The 20,035-nt window shown below is 37.7% G+C and overlaps 5 protein-coding genes across 6 annotated transcripts; 1 reads left to right on the forward strand and 4 right to left on the reverse strand.

Annotated features, from left to right (window-relative positions):
• Positions 1–401: 401 nt before the first annotated feature.
• TBL35 (TRICHOME BIREFRINGENCE-LIKE 35) lies at positions 402–3,499 on the reverse strand. Of its 2 annotated transcripts, none has more exons than XM_021970777.2 (6): positions 3,130–3,499; positions 2,684–2,963; positions 2,205–2,376; positions 1,699–1,895; positions 1,454–1,603; positions 402–855 (listed from the first exon to the last, which is right to left on the reverse strand). In XM_021970777.2, the coding sequence occupies exons 1-6, from the start codon at positions 3,323–3,325 to the stop codon at positions 525–527; spliced, it is 1,326 nt and encodes a 441-aa protein (XP_021826469.2). In that variant the 5' UTR covers positions 3,326–3,499; the 3' UTR covers positions 402–524. The 2 variants fall into 2 exon arrangements, with proteins under 2 accessions (XP_021826469.2, XP_021826470.2); XM_021970778.2 differs by having other exon boundaries at positions 2,684–2,994; positions 3,130–3,272.
• Positions 3,500–4,078: 579 nt separating this feature from the next.
• On the reverse strand, positions 4,079–6,530 carry TBL34 (TRICHOME BIREFRINGENCE-LIKE 34). The gene is made up of 5 exons (XM_021970779.2): positions 5,858–6,530; positions 5,502–5,679; positions 5,063–5,259; positions 4,736–4,894; positions 4,079–4,600 (listed from the first exon to the last, which is right to left on the reverse strand). The coding sequence occupies exons 1-5, from the start codon at positions 6,283–6,285 to the stop codon at positions 4,252–4,254; spliced, it is 1,311 nt and encodes a 436-aa protein (XP_021826471.2). The 5' UTR covers positions 6,286–6,530; the 3' UTR covers positions 4,079–4,251.
• A 2,801-nt stretch (positions 6,531–9,331) lies between these two features.
• Positions 9,332–10,556, reverse strand: PYL4 (PYR1-like 4). Its single transcript, XM_021970784.2, has one exon. The coding sequence runs from the start codon at positions 10,273–10,275 to the stop codon at positions 9,616–9,618; it is 660 nt and encodes a 219-aa protein (XP_021826476.1). The 5' UTR covers positions 10,276–10,556; the 3' UTR covers positions 9,332–9,615.
• A 3,399-nt stretch (positions 10,557–13,955) lies between these two features.
• On the forward strand, positions 13,956–15,846 carry LOC110767309 (uncharacterized protein At5g01610). The gene is made up of 3 exons (XM_021970816.2): positions 13,956–14,252; positions 14,605–14,659; positions 15,309–15,846. Exons 1-3 carry the CDS (start codon positions 14,166–14,168, stop codon positions 15,677–15,679), a joined length of 513 nt encoding a protein of 170 aa, XP_021826508.1. The 5' UTR covers positions 13,956–14,165; the 3' UTR covers positions 15,680–15,846.
• A 361-nt stretch (positions 15,847–16,207) lies between these two features.
• LOC110767307 (uncharacterized) lies at positions 16,208–18,070 on the reverse strand. The gene is made up of 2 exons (XM_021970814.2): positions 16,890–18,070; positions 16,208–16,681 (listed from the first exon to the last, which is right to left on the reverse strand). Exons 1-2 carry the CDS (start codon positions 17,658–17,660, stop codon positions 16,472–16,474), a joined length of 981 nt encoding a protein of 326 aa, XP_021826506.1. The 5' UTR covers positions 17,661–18,070; the 3' UTR covers positions 16,208–16,471.
• Between the last annotated feature and the right edge of the window lie 1,965 nt (positions 18,071–20,035).

The raw sequence follows: 20,035 nt of genomic DNA on the forward strand, positions 1-20,035 counted from the left end.
TCTCTCTCTCTCTCTCTCTCTCTCTCTCTCTCTCTCTCTCTCTCTCTCTCTCTCTCTCTCTCTCTCTCTCTCTCTCTCTCTCTCTCTCTCTCTCTCTCTCTCTCTCTCTCTCTCTCTCTCTCTCTCTCTCTCTCCATTTTATTTTACTTTGGAAACTGTTCCCATGTTGCTCAGAGTCAGTGCTCATCATCAAATATGAAGCTCCATTTTTCGTTTTACTTTGCATTGGGTTTAATGTACATAATCATTGCTTAAGGAAGCAAATAAATGCAATTTTATTTGCAGTTGTGGGTCATAAGCCCTGTATCATGTATTGGATTTGGAGGAATTCATAAATGAAGTCTTGATACTGACGAAAATCCAGCATACATACATGGATCTAATATTGCTAGAACAGAGGATAAGTCGAATGCTTGCACTATATTTGCAAATAATGGAATCATGTAACAATGGCACGCGAGTTGAGAAAACAAGGCAAATTGTACGAAACCACTAAGAAGGCCTTGAAAGAATTGTACATTTGTTTACAAGAAATGGAATAGAAACTCGTTCCATACATCAGGTACACCAGGCAAGCACCAGTGTATGCAATCCGAATAACTCGCAGGATTCGACAATTGTTCAGGCTTCAGTGCCTCCCAGAATTTGCGGTAAATGGAAGGGTGACCATCTTTCCGGTACTCCGATAACTGAGTAATATTGAGAACGGAAACCTTTGAACTCAACTTGCTGAGGACTTTCTCCACCATGTGCATCGTAGGCAGGTCAGAACCACTTCCCCAGTAGCCCTCCAAATCAATGGGGGATGTCTCGCTATAACAATTACCTTCACTTTCTGGCTTCCACTCTCGACTCCTAAAAATGCAGGAAATTACATAGGATAAAGGTTCCAAAAGATGAAAATGTAGTTTTATAGAGCTGAGCCAAAGATGTATGAAATTGCAGTTCAAGGTCCTCTCTCTAAAACTAGAACTAGACTAATATCGGGATTTTGTGTTAATCCCAATGTTTGCTTCAAATGGAGGATTTAATTCTAATTCAAGCTTCAACTTAAAGGAACTACGAGTTATTCATACACAGATTGAATAAGAATTATGAATGAGCAATTACAGATGGCAAGATTAAGCGACAGCTAAATACGGATGGCAAGATGTAGCTGTCACCCCACAAGTCTAGCCTTTAAGTGAACAAAAGGATACTGGTCGAGTATCTTGGACAGGTCTAATGTCTAACTCCTCGGAGACTCTCTAATCTTTATGGACTTCAATTTTGGCATAATATAGTTGTATAGTTAAAATAGTCCTAAAGTTGACCAGTGTATGCCAGGACAATGCCTAGTTGACCACCTCATTCAAGTCTCAATAAGCTTATTTCCAAGATTGAAAACTTTCACTAGAAATATGAGCAAAGGTGGTAGGATAAAAAAAATATTCTAGGAGGGCTTGGTGCTAACCAGAGATGTGTAGGAGACATTGTAACAAAGAAGACCCGCTTCTTGAGGGGATTGACCTTAGAAGCCCAATCTGCCCAAGCACCCATGGCCAACTCCATGGCTCCGAGACTGTCTAACTCTTCACAAACACCGTTTGCTTCAGCGCTCCATCTGTATGAATTGTAAGCTGATCAATTAGGATATCAATTCATTATGTTTCTATACAATATGTACTGAAACCTGGATGGTAATGCCAATATACTCACAACAGCTTAACTGGGCCTTGTCGCCACCACAGGTAGGAATTGAAAATCAATATATCAGCATTTTCCCATTCTGATGCATGCTTAAGAACAGAATCTGGACGGATTATCCGATCATCCAATCTGTGATTCACTGGGTCATCAGAATTAGATTCTACAAGAAGTGGTGCCCAGAGAAATTCCACAGTGGCATTATATTCCTGCAAAGGACACAAAGAAAGCAATGAAGAACCGCGCTCTGAGATATTCAAGACTATATCTTTCAGCTAGCCATGCAATGAAATCAGGCAAGCACACCCAAAACTTAATGTGTGTCCTTGTTCGAAAACATTTATTATTGCTTTCATTGTTTCCTAATGAATATTGTATTATCTAACTTAAACACATTTGGCCTTAGTCACACAAGAGCAGCCTAATGGATTATATAAAGTTGTACCAAGGCCCCAGTTAGTTGAGATTGAGGTTTGGTTCATTTGCAGTCTTAGTTCTTAGATGGAAATTCTGTTTACCTCTGCTTTAAAAATGGTAAGAGCAGCATTCGGCGACATGGATCTCTTATCTGCGGGAATCACAGATTGTAACAAACACACCATTGATATCCATTGCCCTCGGTTCAATGAATCCCCTACAAACATTAGTCTTTTGTCTCTCAACTTCTCCCACATTTCAGTTGCATTCCATCTATACATGGGAATAAAAAAAATTATTAGTGAAACCTCACATCAGGCACAAAAGGAAACTCAACAGCAGCTGAATTATATACCATTCTAGTCATATTAGTCAATACAGTGAAATATAAATAGTAATTCGACATGAGTTTGATACACATCAAAATGATTTCCAGTTTATTGATTCAAGCATCTTGAATTACATTGGATTTTCTTTAAACCCATGAGAAAAAGTCTTGTTCCAACCCAAGCACATTAACAAAGGAAAATCTAAACTGGTTATTGGAAAACAATTAAAAGAAAGAGGAGCACCTCTTTACCTCTTCAAGTTGCAGTTGTGGGGTTGCCACCTCCAATACTGGTAGCCCAAATCAGACCTGCCATGCTTGTGACAAGCCAACTGGTCAGACATGTATGGGCAGTCCGATTCCTTGTACAGCGGATAGGAACTATTATCAAACACCCATTTGCCTGAGAACACGTCACAGCTCTCCAAAGTATCTCTCCGGTGACCGTACCTCGGCGTACGGTCAGTCCACGCAATTTTCCGACCACTATACTCTTTGGTGGAGTTGCATGTACTGAATCTATCCAAAACCTCTGAAATTCGCAAAAAACCAACTTCAACCCGCTTCACCAAATCAAAGAAAGACCACTAATTTAACAGACCCAGTAAATAAATTGATCAAGAATTAACATAAAGATTCAGCAAATGCAGAAAAGTGAACCCAGAAGGCCTATTTAGCTAAACCAAACACTGCCATACCTGGACCATGGTTTTGACGGCTGAAAAGATTTGGCTTTACATAAGTGATTGAATCTTGATGGCGAGGAGAACGATCATGGCCATCTTGAATTTGCAGAATGCTATTTTCACTGTGGAGATTTGAGAACACTATGAACAAAAATAAGAGGAACACCAATACAGGAAACTGGGTTTTCTTTCTGTTCCACCTCTGCATCGTGAAAGACTGAGTCTTGCTTGATTGACCAAAGAATCGAAAGAGAAAGACTTATGGAAGGGGCTTTTTTAACATTTGTTCAATCATTATCACATAAGCGACAGAGATTACAAGTAATCATGCGGTCATTGTCTGAAAAAAACTGATAGGGTGCTGCAGGCAGGTAAATAAAATTAAGGCTAAGCTAATGCACCAACCGTGCGAGAAGAAAATAATTGTCTATTATTAAAAAAAGACCTAATATTTTGGACTGTTTTGGTAAATCATCAGCTCAATTTGTCTTACTATATGGAAGTTTAAGGCTGAACAACTCTGCTCATTACTTTTTAAGATTTTATTAGCATGCATATATTATTATTACATGTCAGATTATACCTTAATTAGTATTATAAAAGTTGATTGTATGATTGGTTGGTTGTTATTTTTTGGGTAATAATAGGATTGGCGGGTTATTTTGTTTGTGTGCAGTTAGGGAACTACACTGTTCAGGAGAAGCCAAAATTCCCAAATACAAGCTTCATTTTTGTTTTGTTTTTTCTTTTAGAACTTTTCCTAATGAAATGGGTGATAATATACTAAACTCACACATACTACGCGAATACTAAGACGCGAACCCAAGACTTTTATAGGTAAATTAGAAAAGTATATTAACAAGCAGAGACTTTGTCTAAATAAAGGTAAAGCAACATTAAGTGAAACTGCTTTAGAATCTGACTTTGTGATTTGAAGTTAATGCTGGCACATCTCTCGCAGTGATAAAAATGGACATTAAATTTTACTTTGTTTTGATGTGTTTAGTAAAATTTTACTTGAGTTAAACCATTGTGTTTATGTTCCTAATTCATTCAACATTCATGATTTTTACAAATTCAGATAAGATGTTACAAGCTTGATCTGTTTGGAATTCTTTTTCCAAACAGAAGTTGTTATTGTTGAAAAATGTAAGCATAGAGGAGCTCATTCCACACATCAGGCACTCCAGGGAGGCACCAATGTATACAATCTGCAAAACTGCTGGGATTTGATGCCTGTTCTTCAGTTAGAGGCTCCCATTGCTTCCTGTAAATGGATGGATGCCCTTCTTTCCTGTATTCTGAGAGTTGGGTTATGTTGAGAATTTGTACATCTAAACCTCTCACTTTCAACCCATCAAGCACATTCTCAACCAGACGCATCATTTTTGGATCTGATCCATTTCCCCAGTATCCCTCCTCTGTAATTGGCTCTGTTTCTTTGTAGCAATTCTCCCTACTTGTCTCCCCCCATTCTTTAGCACTGCAACATGATACGGTCGTTGATGTGTATTTATTATATCAATTCTTATAGCCGATTGTTAATTAACACATCAATTGTCATATCAACACAACTGTTATATATTTTTTTAAACTTCTCAATTAAGAAAAAGCATACCTTTGGTGAGTGGGTGACATGCTAACAAAAAACAATTTGGTCTTAGTTCGATTAACATGGACCTCCAACCAATCTGACCAAGTCTTGAGAGCCATCTCATACACCCTCAATATCTCAAGATCCTTGTAAATCCCATCTTGGCTTTCAAAAGATCCCCACCTTAATCATTGCCAAAAAAACCAAAATTATAATAAGTTTTAATGCAAAGTCAAATGGGTGGTTCTATCTAACCTCTACCTAATTTTGATCATATTTATTCTGATACTAAAAATAAGCGTTGGTTGGGTTTTTGGAGGTCATGCAATGCAATAGCAAAACTATACTTACAAGACGTTCATTTGGGACCTTCTCCACCAGAGATATGAATTAAAAACAAGAACGTCTGCATCTGTCCAATGCCTTGCATGTTTTTCAATTGCCTGCGCTCTTACAATCCGATCTGGTACGCGGTGGTTCACTGGGTCATCAGAGTTTGATTCCACCAGCAATGGGGCCCAGTAGAACTCAATCGTGGCATTGTATTCCTTAATTAAATCAGATTAAACAAACATTAGTCGTCGTGATCGGAATTATATTAAACTAATAAGAGATGAAACATAAGAAACTGAGACTTCTGACAGCAGAAGATTCTGTTTCTTTGTTTTGTCTATTTTTATTAAGTTGGTGGAAAAATCTGCAGTGCAAATATGTGATTTTGGGCCTTAATTTTTGCTAATTACAAATCAGGCCCAAATAAATTGGGTTTTGAGAGTAAAAGGAAACTCACAGTGGCCTTGAAGATGAGCAAAGAGCCATTGGCTTTGGTGGGCATGGATTTGAGGTCTTGACTGACAGCAGACTCGACCAAGCAAACCATGGAAACCCACTGACCTCTATTCAACGAGTCCCCAACAAACACAAGCCTCTTGTTCCTTAGCCTCTCAAGCAACTTTGTGGCATTGAACCTAGCTTATAATATTACATGAACAAAGTCCCACAAAACTCAAAAAACCCAAAAGAACCTATGAAAAAATTAACCAAAAGAACAACCCAGATTATATATTTGCATGAAATTACAACCCAGAAAATGAAAAATTAAAAGAAAAAGAAAAGAAAAGGAAAAAAGAGGGATGAGAGAGAGACCTAGGGAGGTCACATTGGTGGGGTTGCCACCTCCAGTTCTGATAGCTCAAGTCTTTTCTCCCAAACTTCTCACAAGCCAATTGATCTGACATATAAGTGCACTGTCTCTCTTTGTACAGAGGATAAGACTGGTTATCAGAAACCCATTTCCCTGAAAACAAATTGCAGCTGCTGCTTCTGCTTTTGCTGCTGCTTTTGCTGCTGCTAATTGACAATTTTGGGTCCTCTGCTCCTTCTGCTCTAGTTTCCAATGTGGTAATTATAGTACAATCCTGATACAATAGCTGCAATCCACCCTCTTGGGTGAGATAAACAGCTCCAATTAGAAGAGTTGCTACAAGAATTGCAATGAGGGAATGCAAGCTGCTTCTGATTCCCCATGTTGTTGTAGGAAGTATTTGGTGCTTTTTAGGCAGCATTTGATTCATTGCTCTGTTTTTTTTTTTTTTTTTCTAGCTATAGCTATTTGGCCTAATTGGATGCTTGCATGTGGGGGGGAGAGTCTCTGGTTTCTCCCTTTTGAAGATTTTTTCACTAAGTGGTGGGTGAGAAACAATTTTCATGATCAAGTTTTTTCCTATCCAGGAATTATTAGGAGCAGCTGAAATGCATTTCTTGGTAGTTTACTGAAAGCAATAGTTTTGAATTGGTTTGTGCTGGTCTGGGCCAAAATGCTTTAATTATTTGGATTGTAGTTACAGCAATGTGTCCAGGCTAAGCTATATATTTGACATATATATATATATTGTTACAAGTTTTGGTGAGATGTTGATATGTAAATAGATCGATCTGGGTTTTACATGGTTCCTTGTCCTTGCTTAATTAGGACAAAACAACTTGAACTAGTGCTTAACATGAACATTCCACCTTAATTCATAAATATATATGGGAATAATAAGGGTCGTTATTAGTACATTAACTGAACATAGACAATATTTAATGGGAATAATTAGCAAGTTAATTAATTTGTAGCTTGAGATTAACTAGATGGCAGGCAACTAATACTGATGTATCAAAAGTCCCCTTGACCAGTAATTGGATCATATAGAAAATTGGCTAATTGGATGTGACACCACTCAAAACTCTTGTTGTTCAATTGGTTGGATTGAACCTATTGAAAGGCCTAAGACTTGGACTGGTCTGATCAACAAGCTAGCTGTGATTAAGATTTTAGGGTAATTAGCTGAAAATGTAGGTGCCAAAATACATTGGAAAAAAATATGTGGTTGACATCTCCACATCTAAAAATGTTGTGTCGTAAAGGAAACTCAAAAACCCTCTTATAGATCCAGATGCATCTTCTGGGCTATCCATGGCATCCCCTACCCTACTCCCAAAACACCTCACTGGCATGCCCATTCTAGCTATATATATGTCACCCTCCTTGTTCCCTAGCTACTACTTATTTCGTACGTTTTAAAAGCAAAATGGCTAGCTGAAGAAAAAGAAGATGGGAAAATTGAAAAGAAAAAGTGAATTCCCCGTCTTTCCATGGAGAAAAATTGTACATTGTATTGTTATCCCTAATGTAATGCCACATAAAAGTATTATTACACGTGTTATAACGTTATTGACGAGAAATATATAGCATATTTCATGTAAGTCTTTATCTTTTCCAAGACGCTAATGTTGACTGCAGAAAGTAAGAATTGATCCATGTAGATTAATTTGTTAATATCCATTTTGAAATGTATTAGCTAATTTATTGTGTATGTATAACAGAAAATTATATACAAACCCAAAAGTATTAATTAGGGAAGGCAACCCTCTATTTATTTGTTTTATTTTTCTTGAATGAACTGAATTGGGTGAGAGAGATGATGAATTTTTGAAGCAGGTAGCTAGGTCATGAGTGATGTAATCCCAATATTTGTCAATAAATTCCATTGAAAAAGCAAAAAAACCATAGAAGACCCATGATGATGATGCAGTCAGGTCAGCAATAGAGAGAGAGAGAGAGAGAGAGAGAGAGAAGATGCAACGGGTCATATGGGGTGATTGGGGTGGCGTGAAGGAATTGAAAAGTAGACAAGAGAGAATACACGGGTATCATTAAAAAGCCATCCCTCCTCCTCCCTCTCCTCCCTCCTCCCACTTGCTCACCAACTTGCAAATATTTAGTCCCATTCAAACAAAAACAATCAAAACTCACAATCTCAGCCACAGCAATTCAAAAGAGACCATTTAAGCCAACCCAACTTGCATATTTCTTTAACCCCCAATGACTATGAGAGAGAGAGAGAGAGAGAGAGAGAGAGAGAGGACAGCAAGTTGCAACTAAATATTGCTTTGCATGTTTCTTTTCTCTTCCTCTTTTTTCCAACAAACAGCTAAGCTCGAAGCTTCATCAAGCTGCTAGTTGCGTTATCAAAAAGTCAAGTTGCAAGGGTGGTGGGGTAGGCCATGGAAATTAGATATTGATTCTCGTCACGTTGTTCACTAAGGTTTTTTTAATGCAAATATGCTTAAAAAACCCCATGCATGCTTTTCATTCTACCGCTCCAAAATTTCCATTCCATACAACACGACAATATGCTTTGCTTTCTTCTCCTTTATTCACTCCTACCCTAGCTTTTCATTTCCCTTTCACTATCTCATTTTCTACTTGCCACCTTCTTTTTCAGCTTTCCCATTGTTTTAAACATTTCTAGGTCATTTTCATCGCCAAGTTTTATTATCATATATTAATTTTCACTACATATATATATATATATATATATATATATATATATATATATATATCAGCTGTATAGTATAACTGTACGTATTTCTATTCTAACAAGGTTGGCTACCAGACACGCAGACACGCAGACACACAGACAGCTAGTCGTATGTGTGTGTACCATGCTAATTCAATTGCTAATCACAGACCCTTGACTAAACTCAGACCTTAACCCTTCAACTGATCAATCTGATTATCGACATTATCTACATGATCATTACTTAGTACTTATAATAATATCTCATATAATACAAAAAGAAAAGAATTCACACTCTTAAAGCTTAATTAATTAAATTAAATGGCCCTTCTAATTATGCTTGGGCTGTGAGACTGTGCACCTGACCTAGCCAAGTAAAGAAACTCCCATGTAACAGGAATAACACTTTTTACTATCCCGACCAATAACACAATAACATGTAATATAACTTTTCCACGTGTTTTTGTGTTGTATTCGTGTTACATGTAAGTTTTCTTGCTATAGCAGAGCCCCCACTGCCTCAGTATACTCAGTCAGTACTGCCATTGCCATACGCATATATCAATCAACCAAAAAAGTTAATGAACAAAACAATAGGCTGCCTAGCTGCCTGCCTTCCCTTCCTGCTCTTTCTTTTCACATCAATTGTAACACCATTTCGTCACAGCCATCATGCATTGCATGTCTGCCAATATAACATTTTGTCCCTTTTTATCTTCTTTCTAATTAATATATTATAATTAATATGGGATTTACACAAACCAATCCAAAACCATTGAAAATAGATAATTCCCTTAATATATGTACATAATATAAAGCATTAATTGAAAAACATTAACCATTGAACCGCGGCTCTGACTGTGACTGTGACTGTTTCATCGGATTTCAACTTTAAGAACCACAAAACGATGGCGTATAACCATCAATAGGCAACCACTGACTTAGTTCACTAGACAGACACAGACAGACAGACAGACATGAAGGGAAGAAGAAACTAATTAATTAAGCTACTAGCTAATTAAGGTATAATATAATTAATTAAATCATTACTTCATATAATTACTTGCGTCGGTCTAAATTCTCGGCGATCTGAGCCAGTGACTGGAGGTTGCACCGAACAATCGTGTCCACGAACGTACACGTGTCCTCCTTGCTGTTCCCGTGCGGCACGTCCACCGCGTACGACTCCACCACCACCGTCCCGCCCGCAAGTGATGGGTGCAGCGTCGTCACCGACTTGTAGTTCGAGAGCCGGTGGTCCCCACCCACCATGCTGAAGCTTATGACGTGGCTCTCATCGTCCAGGATCTCCAGCCTCTCCGTGCTGCTGTTCGCCGGCAGCCCCGATATCACCCGCACCTCGCGCAGCGTGCCCACGTCGCCGTCGCCGACGATGACGTGGCAGCTCTTCACGAAGTTCTTGTAGGCCTGCGGGTTGTCGAAGCGCCTGACCACCGACCACACGGTGGACACCGGGGCCGCGATCTCCTGCGTCACGGCCGAGCAGCACTGGTGGGGCCCAACCGCGTGCGTGTGGTGCCGCGCCAGCGCTTCTGGGAGTGGGGCCCGCCTCTTGTTATTGTTATTATTGTTACCGAGTAGAAGCGCTCCTCCGCCCTTTTGGTTTTGGCACTGCAGCGACGCCGTATTGGACGCGGCGGACGTTGGGGTGTTGATGCGGTGGAGTAAGACTGAGGATTTGGGCGGGTTGGGAGGCATATGGGTAATTTAAGTGTTGTGGGGGAGGATTTTGGTGTGTAGCTTTTTGGGTTTTTGGTATAAATAAATAGTGGTCGCTTTCAGCTGCTTCTTCTGGTAGAGGTGGCTCTGCTTTTCCGGTGGTTGATCTTAATTCTTCTACTTATGCACTCTCTCTCTCTCTCTCTCTCTCTCTCTCTCTCTCTCTCACGCACAAACAGAGAGATGAGTTGGTTGCATTTTTCAAAGCCAAGAATGGGTGAATATTTTATTGATGAAAGTTCATGTGGGGCTTATAAAATAGAACCAAGTTGGTCCTTTGAGCCAAAAAAGAAAAAGATAAAAAAGGAGGGAAATAAGCACAAGTTGGTCGCGTTGAAGTTATCATAACAACCCTGTCCTGGTTTTTTTTGTTTTTTTTTGTTTTTGTTTTTAAATTTCGCTAGATTACCAGTTGACCCTCATGAAAAAGAACGAGCATTTAATTAAGTTATCATTTCCTTTAAATACCATTCCCCAACTCATGACTTTGAATAATTTTCTCTACTAGCATAGTTGAAATTTATAAGGATGTTAGGTTAGGTCAAGAATTCAATTTTCATTTAAAATAATAATAAAAGGTAATAATTGAAAACAATAAAAATATTGATAATGAAATTTCATTCTCAAATCTCGAACCTCTACATTCAATAAAAACTTTCATAACATTGTTCCCATATGTTTTAAATGTTGTGAACATAAAGGTCCATTGGCCACTGTCGGACCACCGGTTGGTGAAATAGAGTTTGTCTCAATTTGAAGAAATTGGACCATGCATAATTTGAATTCGCAACTGCATGTGGTCCTTTGGATAGGAACTCTACAACCTTAATCAATTCAAAGTTGTATAAGGTAAAGCCCTAATCTTAGTTAATGGCTTAATATATAAACCACATAACTCATATGGGGTTTTTGGTAATTGCGCCCAATATTTACCAATTGAAAATAGCAAGCACGCTAGGTAAAATAGTGTTTAGATATCTCAAAACACAAATAGACATGCCGTTGCGAATTTGCCAATTGCCAAATGAGGATCAAGTGGGTGTAAAGTAAGCCATATGGATAAGATATATCCATATTCATGTTTAGGCAGCGTTAACTCTTCAACACTCCATGCACCGCCGTTTGTATGAGAGAATGAGACCCCTTTTTGTCCAAAGTGCATAGAGCCAAAATTTGGACCCATTTAGAATATATATATATATATATATACCAGTCTCTTTTTATTGAGTGATTCTTCGAATAATTTTATTTGAGGGACACCCTTTAGGGTTTCTTACAAATATTTTTTCAACGATCCAAATCATCTATTTTTAAGTCTACATTCATAGATCATCCTTGCAAAAAATTACTAAAATTTCAATAATTTAATTGAGTGGAAATGATATCGGATTTAAGTGATTTTTTATAGAGATGATCTTTGAACAAATATCTACAAAATAGATAGTTTGAATTAGTGAAATACAATCTGGAGTAGGCCCTACAAAGATGTCCCTATTTGAGGGATCCCTCAATGAAAGCACTTTGTATGTTCACCTCGAATTCGATATATATTTTCAAATATTTTTCACCCACTTGGTTGCTTTATTCAAATTTTACCTTGTTGATATCTTTCTTCTAGATTGATTCTATTCTTGTAACAAATTTCTTTGTATATAACACCGACTTCCTTCCACTTGACATTAACTAAACACACCTAATATGTCATCTCTTCCAATATTAAGAAAAATAAAACCACTAAAGTTACGAACTATATTTTGATACATACATAAAAGCACTTCTTCTTTCCCAAGTAGGTGTTGTTATAATCATCAAGCCTTTTAAACTAAGAATTAAGATATAACATTGTCATTTTCGTGCCGATTCTTCGTGTCTAACTTGGCAACTGGATCATGGGAGTTCAAAAGATGAGCTTCTTTATGAATAATGAATCTGATGCTCAACTTGTCCAAGAGTGTCATATGCCAAATCCTATTAAATAATTTTCAAAGGAAAGAAGAGATTAGCAACTGCTGAAATATTATTACTTAATGGGAAAAAATCTGGACTAGTAGGATTGCAAAAGAATATTTTAAAGACCCACAGATACACACAGATATATCTTCTACTTTCGAGTAGTGGGATTGAAAAGTAATTTACCAACCTTAATTATTACATTATTATAATTAAAATGCTTGTGTGCTTTTTGCTGGCTCGATGGATCGAAGCTGCATATATAGAAAAGAATGTAAGTAGCTGAATATCCATGACACAGGTTGATAGAGAAGAAGAAGAAGTAAAACAATTACTTCATAGCGAAGAAAAAGGATGAATCGTAAGCGGTGCCCTGTGCATGACACAGGTTGATGACGAATGGCATTGCCATGCACAGCAACACTGTGATCAAGTCTATATGCATGCATGCATGCATGCTTTTTCCCCTGGACCTGGGTTTGGATTAGAAACAGTGTTCTGGATACGACGAAACTCTAGAGGCTACAGCTACATAATTATACTAATTAAACACAACTTGTTGTTTTTATATCTTCCTCTATCTACCTATTTATAGTTTCCTTTCGAGGTCTAAATAGGGCAGCGGCCTTTAGAGGCCAAGAAGAGTCGGTCAATCAATCAGCTATATATAGAACTAGTTCAATTGTTTCCTAAATTTTAATGACCAATTTAATGAAAAATGATTTAAATTGCGTGTTGCATCAATTTGTTATATTATATCTGTTCTTAATTAATAATTTAATCGTATTTTTTTCTTTTGAATTTTAAAAATAATTCAAATAAATAAATAACTAATCGGGTTTAATTTAATTTAAATCACAGAGCTCCAAGGCTCATATTTTGATTAATTAAATATATATATATATATATTAACTATTGACCCAACTAATTAAACATAGACTTGCTATATATAAAGCGTATAGCCGCGCAGCTATACTGTTTTCAAATAACAAAAAACATAGTACAGCCTTTATGGAAAAAAGGGACCAGTTTAGCGCTTAGGTGACCACGTGTGAAACCAAGTATAGCTCGCGGCTATACTATTTTTTAGAAAGAAAAAAACCGGTAGTAAAGCCGTTCGGCTATACTATTTATAAAAGGGAGCAGCCTAGTGCCTTGGTGCCGACGTGTGAAACCAAGTATAGCCGAACGGCTATACTATTTATAAAACCCGTAGTAAAGCCGAACGACTGTACTATTTTAAAAAAAATAACAATTTTATCCGTGTATAGCCGCCCGGCTATACTATTTGTAAATAAATAAAAAGAAGACCGGTATAGCGTGTAGAGCCCACATCTGAAACCAAGTATACAATTTTTAAAATATTAATATTAAAGAAAAAAAGGTTAAAAATTTAAATACAATACTTCTGCCAATATGTATAAGAAGGACAAACAGTGCATACAAACCATTGTAAACCTATAAGATTCACAATTTTTTTATGTAACCAAGAAAACTAAGTTATAAGTTGACCACAAAAAAAAAAAAAAAAAAAACTAAGTTATAAATCAATTGTATACGAAAACAAAACAAATAAAATAGATAGATGAAGAACCTATTTTCGACCGAAAAACAAAATGAAGAACGAACGGCAGTCGTTTTCCTTGACGGTAATGCGCGGTCAAAAGAGGGAAAGCCCACAGGTGATTATACGCGCTATTGTATGGAATGAAACGACCTGGCGTGCGATAAAGAATATTGAACGAGCGGATAGCAGTCCGAAATTGGATGGAAATTTCTGAGGTGGGAGAGAATTTCTGAGAAGAAGTCATCAGAGCCAAGGCTGAGACGCAGACGCCAGCCTTGTTCTCTCTCAAACAATCTGCTCGGTTCCTTCCACCCCATCAACACATCGCCGAGACAGAGAGACAACAATTTACATGGATCAGATTTTGAACAAGGCGGGTTCCTACTGGTTCAGCCAGAAGGCCAACAAGGAGCTCACCTCCGTCGGCGATGATATCAACGTGCGTTTCTCTCTACGTCCATCTGGATCTCAATTTAATTATTTTTCGTTTTGAATTTTTGATGTGCTTTTGGATCCAATTAGGGTTCTCTTGTTCTTAACGATTTCGGTTCTGAAAGTCGATTTCTTTGTATGATCTGAGTTTTCTTTGCGTAACCCACTTTCGTAATCGTCATTAGATTTACTCGTTCGTTTAATTTTTGTTTTATTGAATCTGAAGGATGATTGATTCCATATATATTAATTGTCAAGATTAATACTTTCCCAAATTGGGGTTTTGTTTTCGTTCCGTCACTTCTTTGTGTGGGTTTTATTACATATTAGTATACTAACATTGTTTGTGTAATGATTAGTCATTGCAAACTAGCATCGAAGGAGGAACCAAATGGTTGGTTAATAAACTCAAAGGTTAGTTTTTTCTGCTCACTCTGTTTAGTTACTTTGCCTGTTACACTAACCTAATGTATGCTATTATATGACTGACTTTGCAAGTCAGAAAGTTCGGACATTTTAAAAATTGATTCAGGGTTTTGATAGATAATAGTGGCAATTAAAAGTGAGCGTGTGACAGAGCTGTAAAATGCAATGTGGTTGTTGAAGGGTTTTTTCATATGCTTGAATTGGTTTTTTGGTTAATGCAGAGCAGGGTAAATATGAGTATATGACCCTTTTGATGTGGATTTGACTTGCTTGATATTCTTAAACTTACTGTTGGGGTTTCTTGAAATAACATGACTTTACAAGGCAGAAGAAAAACATTGAGTTATATAAGTTGTATTTGTGCTGCCAGGGAGGGGGGAGTGGTGCTTTAATGGTCTAGACTAAGGATTATATAAACTGCTATCTTCAGGATGTATGTACAGATTAGGTCATATCCCTGTTAATACTCTTTCATACTGTTTTATATTATTTTTCTCCTTTTTCGGTACGAACTGGGTCATTGGGTTGGCGTAGTAGATTGAAAAGAGTTTATTAAGTTTTTCTAATCTGTGTGTAGGTCTGTTATTTTCTTAAATTTCCATAGCATTATAAATAAGAATAAGTGTTATCTTCACAGGAAAAATGCAAAAGCCATTGCCTGAGCTTCTAAAGGATTTTGACATGGCAGTAGGAATATTTCCTCGTGATGCTACCAACTATGAATTTAATGAGGAGACGGGAAAACTTACAGTCTACATACCGGCAACCTGTGAAGTGGGCTACAGAGATTCATCTGTTTTGCGTTTCTTCACCATTGTAACTGGATATTTGAAGAAAGGAAGGCTAGAAGACATCCAGGGGATGAAGACAAAGGTGATTATATGGGTAAATGTGTCCTGTATCACATCTGAGGGATCAAAGCTCCATTTCACAGCTGGGTTGAAGAGAACCAGGAATAGAGAGGCTTATGAGGTTCTTAGAGACGGCATCACTGTAGAGAAGTTTTAAAAAAAGGTCAAAATGCTCATCGGTTACTATTGTGTAATTTAGTTGGTTAAAGTTGTTGAACCGTTTTGCTTGTATGAAAACTGGTTTAATCAACTCATGTATGTTTTCCTGTGGATGTTGAACGGTTTGATCCAGTTAATATTCTCTCCTGTATGGTGGGTTGAACATTCTCTAATGTTTGATGCAGTGATCAGCCAACGGCCAATTCTGGTTCGAATACTTTACCGTGTCCTTGTAGACAAATTTCTGGTACCCATCCATACCATTTAAGTAATATTATTCTCAAAAAGTTGTGCGGGTACATAACTAGAAGGTTTTAGTAATTTAAAAATGGTTTAAGAATTTATTTTAACAGAACTGAGATGGAAATAACTACATTTAGGAACGGAGAAAAACACATAGATGAAATTGGCTAAATTTGTGACACTGACCAGATTAGCCATGTTCTTGTCTCGTTTGTCTCAAAACGTTCGTGTGTTTGCACCTATAATATGTAGAATAAAATAGATGGAGTAGCACCCGAGCATATAATCCATGAAGAATAGTTCATTTTTGCCAAGCCAGTTAGAAGCTGGGAATGATCATTCCCCCTTCGATTGATAATTTATATCTACATTGTTTTTAGCACATAAATCTGCAGTATATGTGCATTTGAACAAGGCATTTACATGAACAAGGGCTTGGACTGAGTTGATTTTGTGCATGTGTAACTACAAATGCTGCTGCTCCAGGATGAGAATTGAGAACCCAAGTTGAGGTTTCTGCAGGTATGCAACCTTGAATGTTACCTGATCAGGTTCTGCAACTCTCACTGCCATTGAGTTTTTGAAAGAAGGTTTTTGATGCTTCATAAGTAGACCAGCAAATTGCAGCTGCAGGAGCATGAAAGAGCATCCTGGGAACCCAACCTCTCATAAGCCCTTGATATCCATCCTTCGTCACGATGCTTCGAATAACATCCCCTATCGAGCTGCTAGAAAATCTATCACATCCACACACACCCTACGTGAAAAGAGAACAGTTTGGTTCATAACTTCATAATAAATTTAGCTTAAAGCAAATCCCCAAACTTAATCACTCAGGGCATGCTTTCAATTACTTGCAAGTTACTAAAACAACATCAAGACTTTGCATTCAAACCCCAATGAAATCCATAACATTTGGATTAAAAACTTGCATGCTGAAGCAATAAATTAACAAAGCTTCTAACCTGGCACTGCAATTGGGTTTTCACAACATCAAGAGGGGTGGTGACAGCAGCAGCCAAAGCCCCAGCAGCTGCACCAGCAGTGGCATGAACCACCAACCTCTCGTCGCTGGCGCTCTCCGGCGACACCTCCATTAGCCCTCTCTTCGCAGCTTCATATGTAGCAAAATGCACGGCAGTAAATGGGGCGTTCATCACAACAGTGGTCCTATACGACTTGTAAAAAGCTCCTACTCCTTCTTCCACCAAAACCCTCTTCACACAATCTGCAACACCCTTATAAGGGCTGCTCTGCAACTGCAACCTCTGCTTCACAACATCCATGGGCGTGATCACAGCATCGCTTGTAACAGTTGCAAAAACTCCAGAAACTGCATGCGCAGCTGAACTATTTGGATTCCCACGTGTGAAAAACTCCTTGGACATCTCATAAACTGAGAAATAAACAGCATGGGCAGGTCCTGCACCAAGTCCCATTGCTCCAATCCCACGGTAGAGACCTGCAAGGCCTTCAAGTTTTAACATCGATCCGAGGGCTTGTCGAACACCGATTGGCTGAACAGAGCAAGACCCACCAAGAATCTGCATCCTGGTTTTGAGGGTGTCAACTGGGAACATAGCCATGTGCTCAACTAGGCCAGCTATGGAGCCTGCAATCATGAACTGCCTGAACTCAAGGCCGTCGTGGGTGGGTGATGGAGATACCGATATTTCGGGGTGGAAGTCGTGGGATTGAGGAACGGTTCTGAATGCAGGGGAGGCATCAGTGGCCATGGTGAGGAACAGTGGTGGTGGTGGAGGAGAGTGGAAATGGGGTAGGAGAGTTTAAAAGAGGGACTGAATAATTGGGGTTTGCAGATCGCTTTCTGGTTGAAAGAGAAGTATTGGGTTGTCTCCATGTAGAGAGAGCTTTGGTTGTGGGAGGATTTAAGATAAAATGTGAGAGAGAGAAAAAGACTGAATTACATTTACACATATCAAGATTAGAATGAATGAGAGAGAGAAAGAAAGTAATCAAAATCGAGTCTTTGAGAGATCAATGAGAATCAGAAAAGATCCTGTTTTTGTAACTGGGAGATACTAAAATGTGCCTAAATAGAGTAAAACTGGTTTTCTGTTACCATTTCAGTGGACTAGACTAGGCGTTTGAAAAGAGTGTTTGTAAATTGCAATAAGTGACACCCCAAAGTTCATTTCTTCCTATAAACTTGGAGTTGCAGTAACTGCAACCAAATTGAAGTTTTATGTTTTGTCTTTTATACACACAATATTGGGGAGGAGGAAATCGAACCTATGACCTCAAATGCAAAGATAAATGTTCTTAATCACTTGAGCTACAAACCCCTTACAAGGTTTATGTTCTTTATCAAGCATGACTGAGGAAAGAATTTGGACAGACATAAATAAGATGTTAGAAAATACGAACCATAAGGGAAAGAAAGAAGAATTATCTAGGGAATATTACTCTCTAAAAATCACATAAAATTGAGTGAATTGTGGGTTCTAGAGAGGAAGACAATTCCATAAGCTTAAGGACAAGATGAAATGCCATGCTTGTGCTATCCACAAGCTTCAATCTTGGTTTGTGTCCACATGCACACAAGTCTTACCACAATTAGCTTCCATCACTCTCAAAAAAGTTCGCATTTCAATTCAATCTCAAAGCAGAATATCTCAAATCCATGGGAAACAATCCCCTGATGAGGCTCCCATAATAACTACGACGGGAGTGCTACGTGTCATCTCCGCAGCCGTACGTGTTGGGATTCAATTATAATAAATCTTGGGTAAATTACTCAAATGGTCCCCAAATTTGTACGCGATTTACATTTTGGGGCCTGAATTAAATTTTTCATTCAAATGGTCCATCAACTCTATATTAATTACTCAAATGGTCCCACCGTCTAATTTTCTGTTAAATTTAACCAAATTTTAGGGTAAATAATGACCAATTTGCCCTCATATTTAACGGAAATATTGACAGAATGTAACGGTGGGACCATTTGAGTAATTAATATAGAGTTGATGGACCATTTGAATGAAAAATTTAATTCATGCCCCAAAATGTAAATCGCGTATAAATTTGGGGACCATTTGAGTAATTAACCCATAAATCTTAGTTGATCAAAGACGCTAGCCCAAGACAAATTATAGTGGAGAATGTATCATGTGAGGAGTAGTAAAACAAAAATTGTGAAACATTTTGTGGCTTTGAAAAGGACAAAAACTCTACCGTCGTAGTTTATGACTTTATCAGCTGTGAAGGGAGAAAGGAAGAGAGTTCTGAAAATACAGATTGCCTGTTCAACATCACGTAAATGTACATAATATAACATATATACACATAGGTATATTAGTCCTCTTTTTATTGAGAGATATTTCAAATAATTTTATTTAAGGAACATTCTTTAGGGTACCCTACAAATTTTTTTTCAACAATCCAAACCATCTATTTTTTAAGTCTACATTCATAGATCATCCTTATAAAAAATTAGACAAATTAGAAACCATTTCGACATTCAAACTTGGAGTTGCAGTAACTGCAACCAAATTGAAGTTTTATGTTTTTTCTTTTATACACACAATATTGGGGAGGGGGAAATCGAACCTATGACTTCGGATGCAAAGATAAATGCTCTTAACCACTTGAGCTACAAACCCCTTATAAGATTTATGTTTTTTTATAAATCATGATTGAAGAAAGTGAAGGAAGTTGAGGTTCCATCCCAAAACCAATTGGCAATGGGGGGAATAGCCCAACTCCTTATAAGCCATTACTAGGTTTCTCAACTTTCCAATATGAGACTCTTTACCTTTACATTCTCAGAAAGAATTTGGACCGACATAAATAAGATGATAGAAAATACGAACCATAAGGGAAAGAAAGAAGAATTATCTAGGGAATATTACTCTGTAAAAATCACATAAAATTGAGTGATTTGTGAATTCTAGAGAGGAAGACAATTCCATAAGCTTAAGGACAAAATGAAATGCCATGCTTGTGCTAACCACAAGCTTCAATCTTGGTTTGTGTCCACATGCACACAAAGTCTTACCACAATCAGCTTCCATCACTCTCAAAAAATTTCGCATTTCAATTCAATCTGAGAGCCAGAATATCTCAAATCAATGGGAAACAATCCCCTGAT

This window comes from Prunus avium, chromosome 6 (genome assembly GCF_965620075.1).
Source record: "Prunus avium chromosome 6, drPruAviu1.hap1.1, whole genome shotgun sequence".
Lineage (NCBI taxonomy): Eukaryota > Viridiplantae > Streptophyta > Magnoliopsida > Rosales > Rosaceae > Prunus > Prunus avium.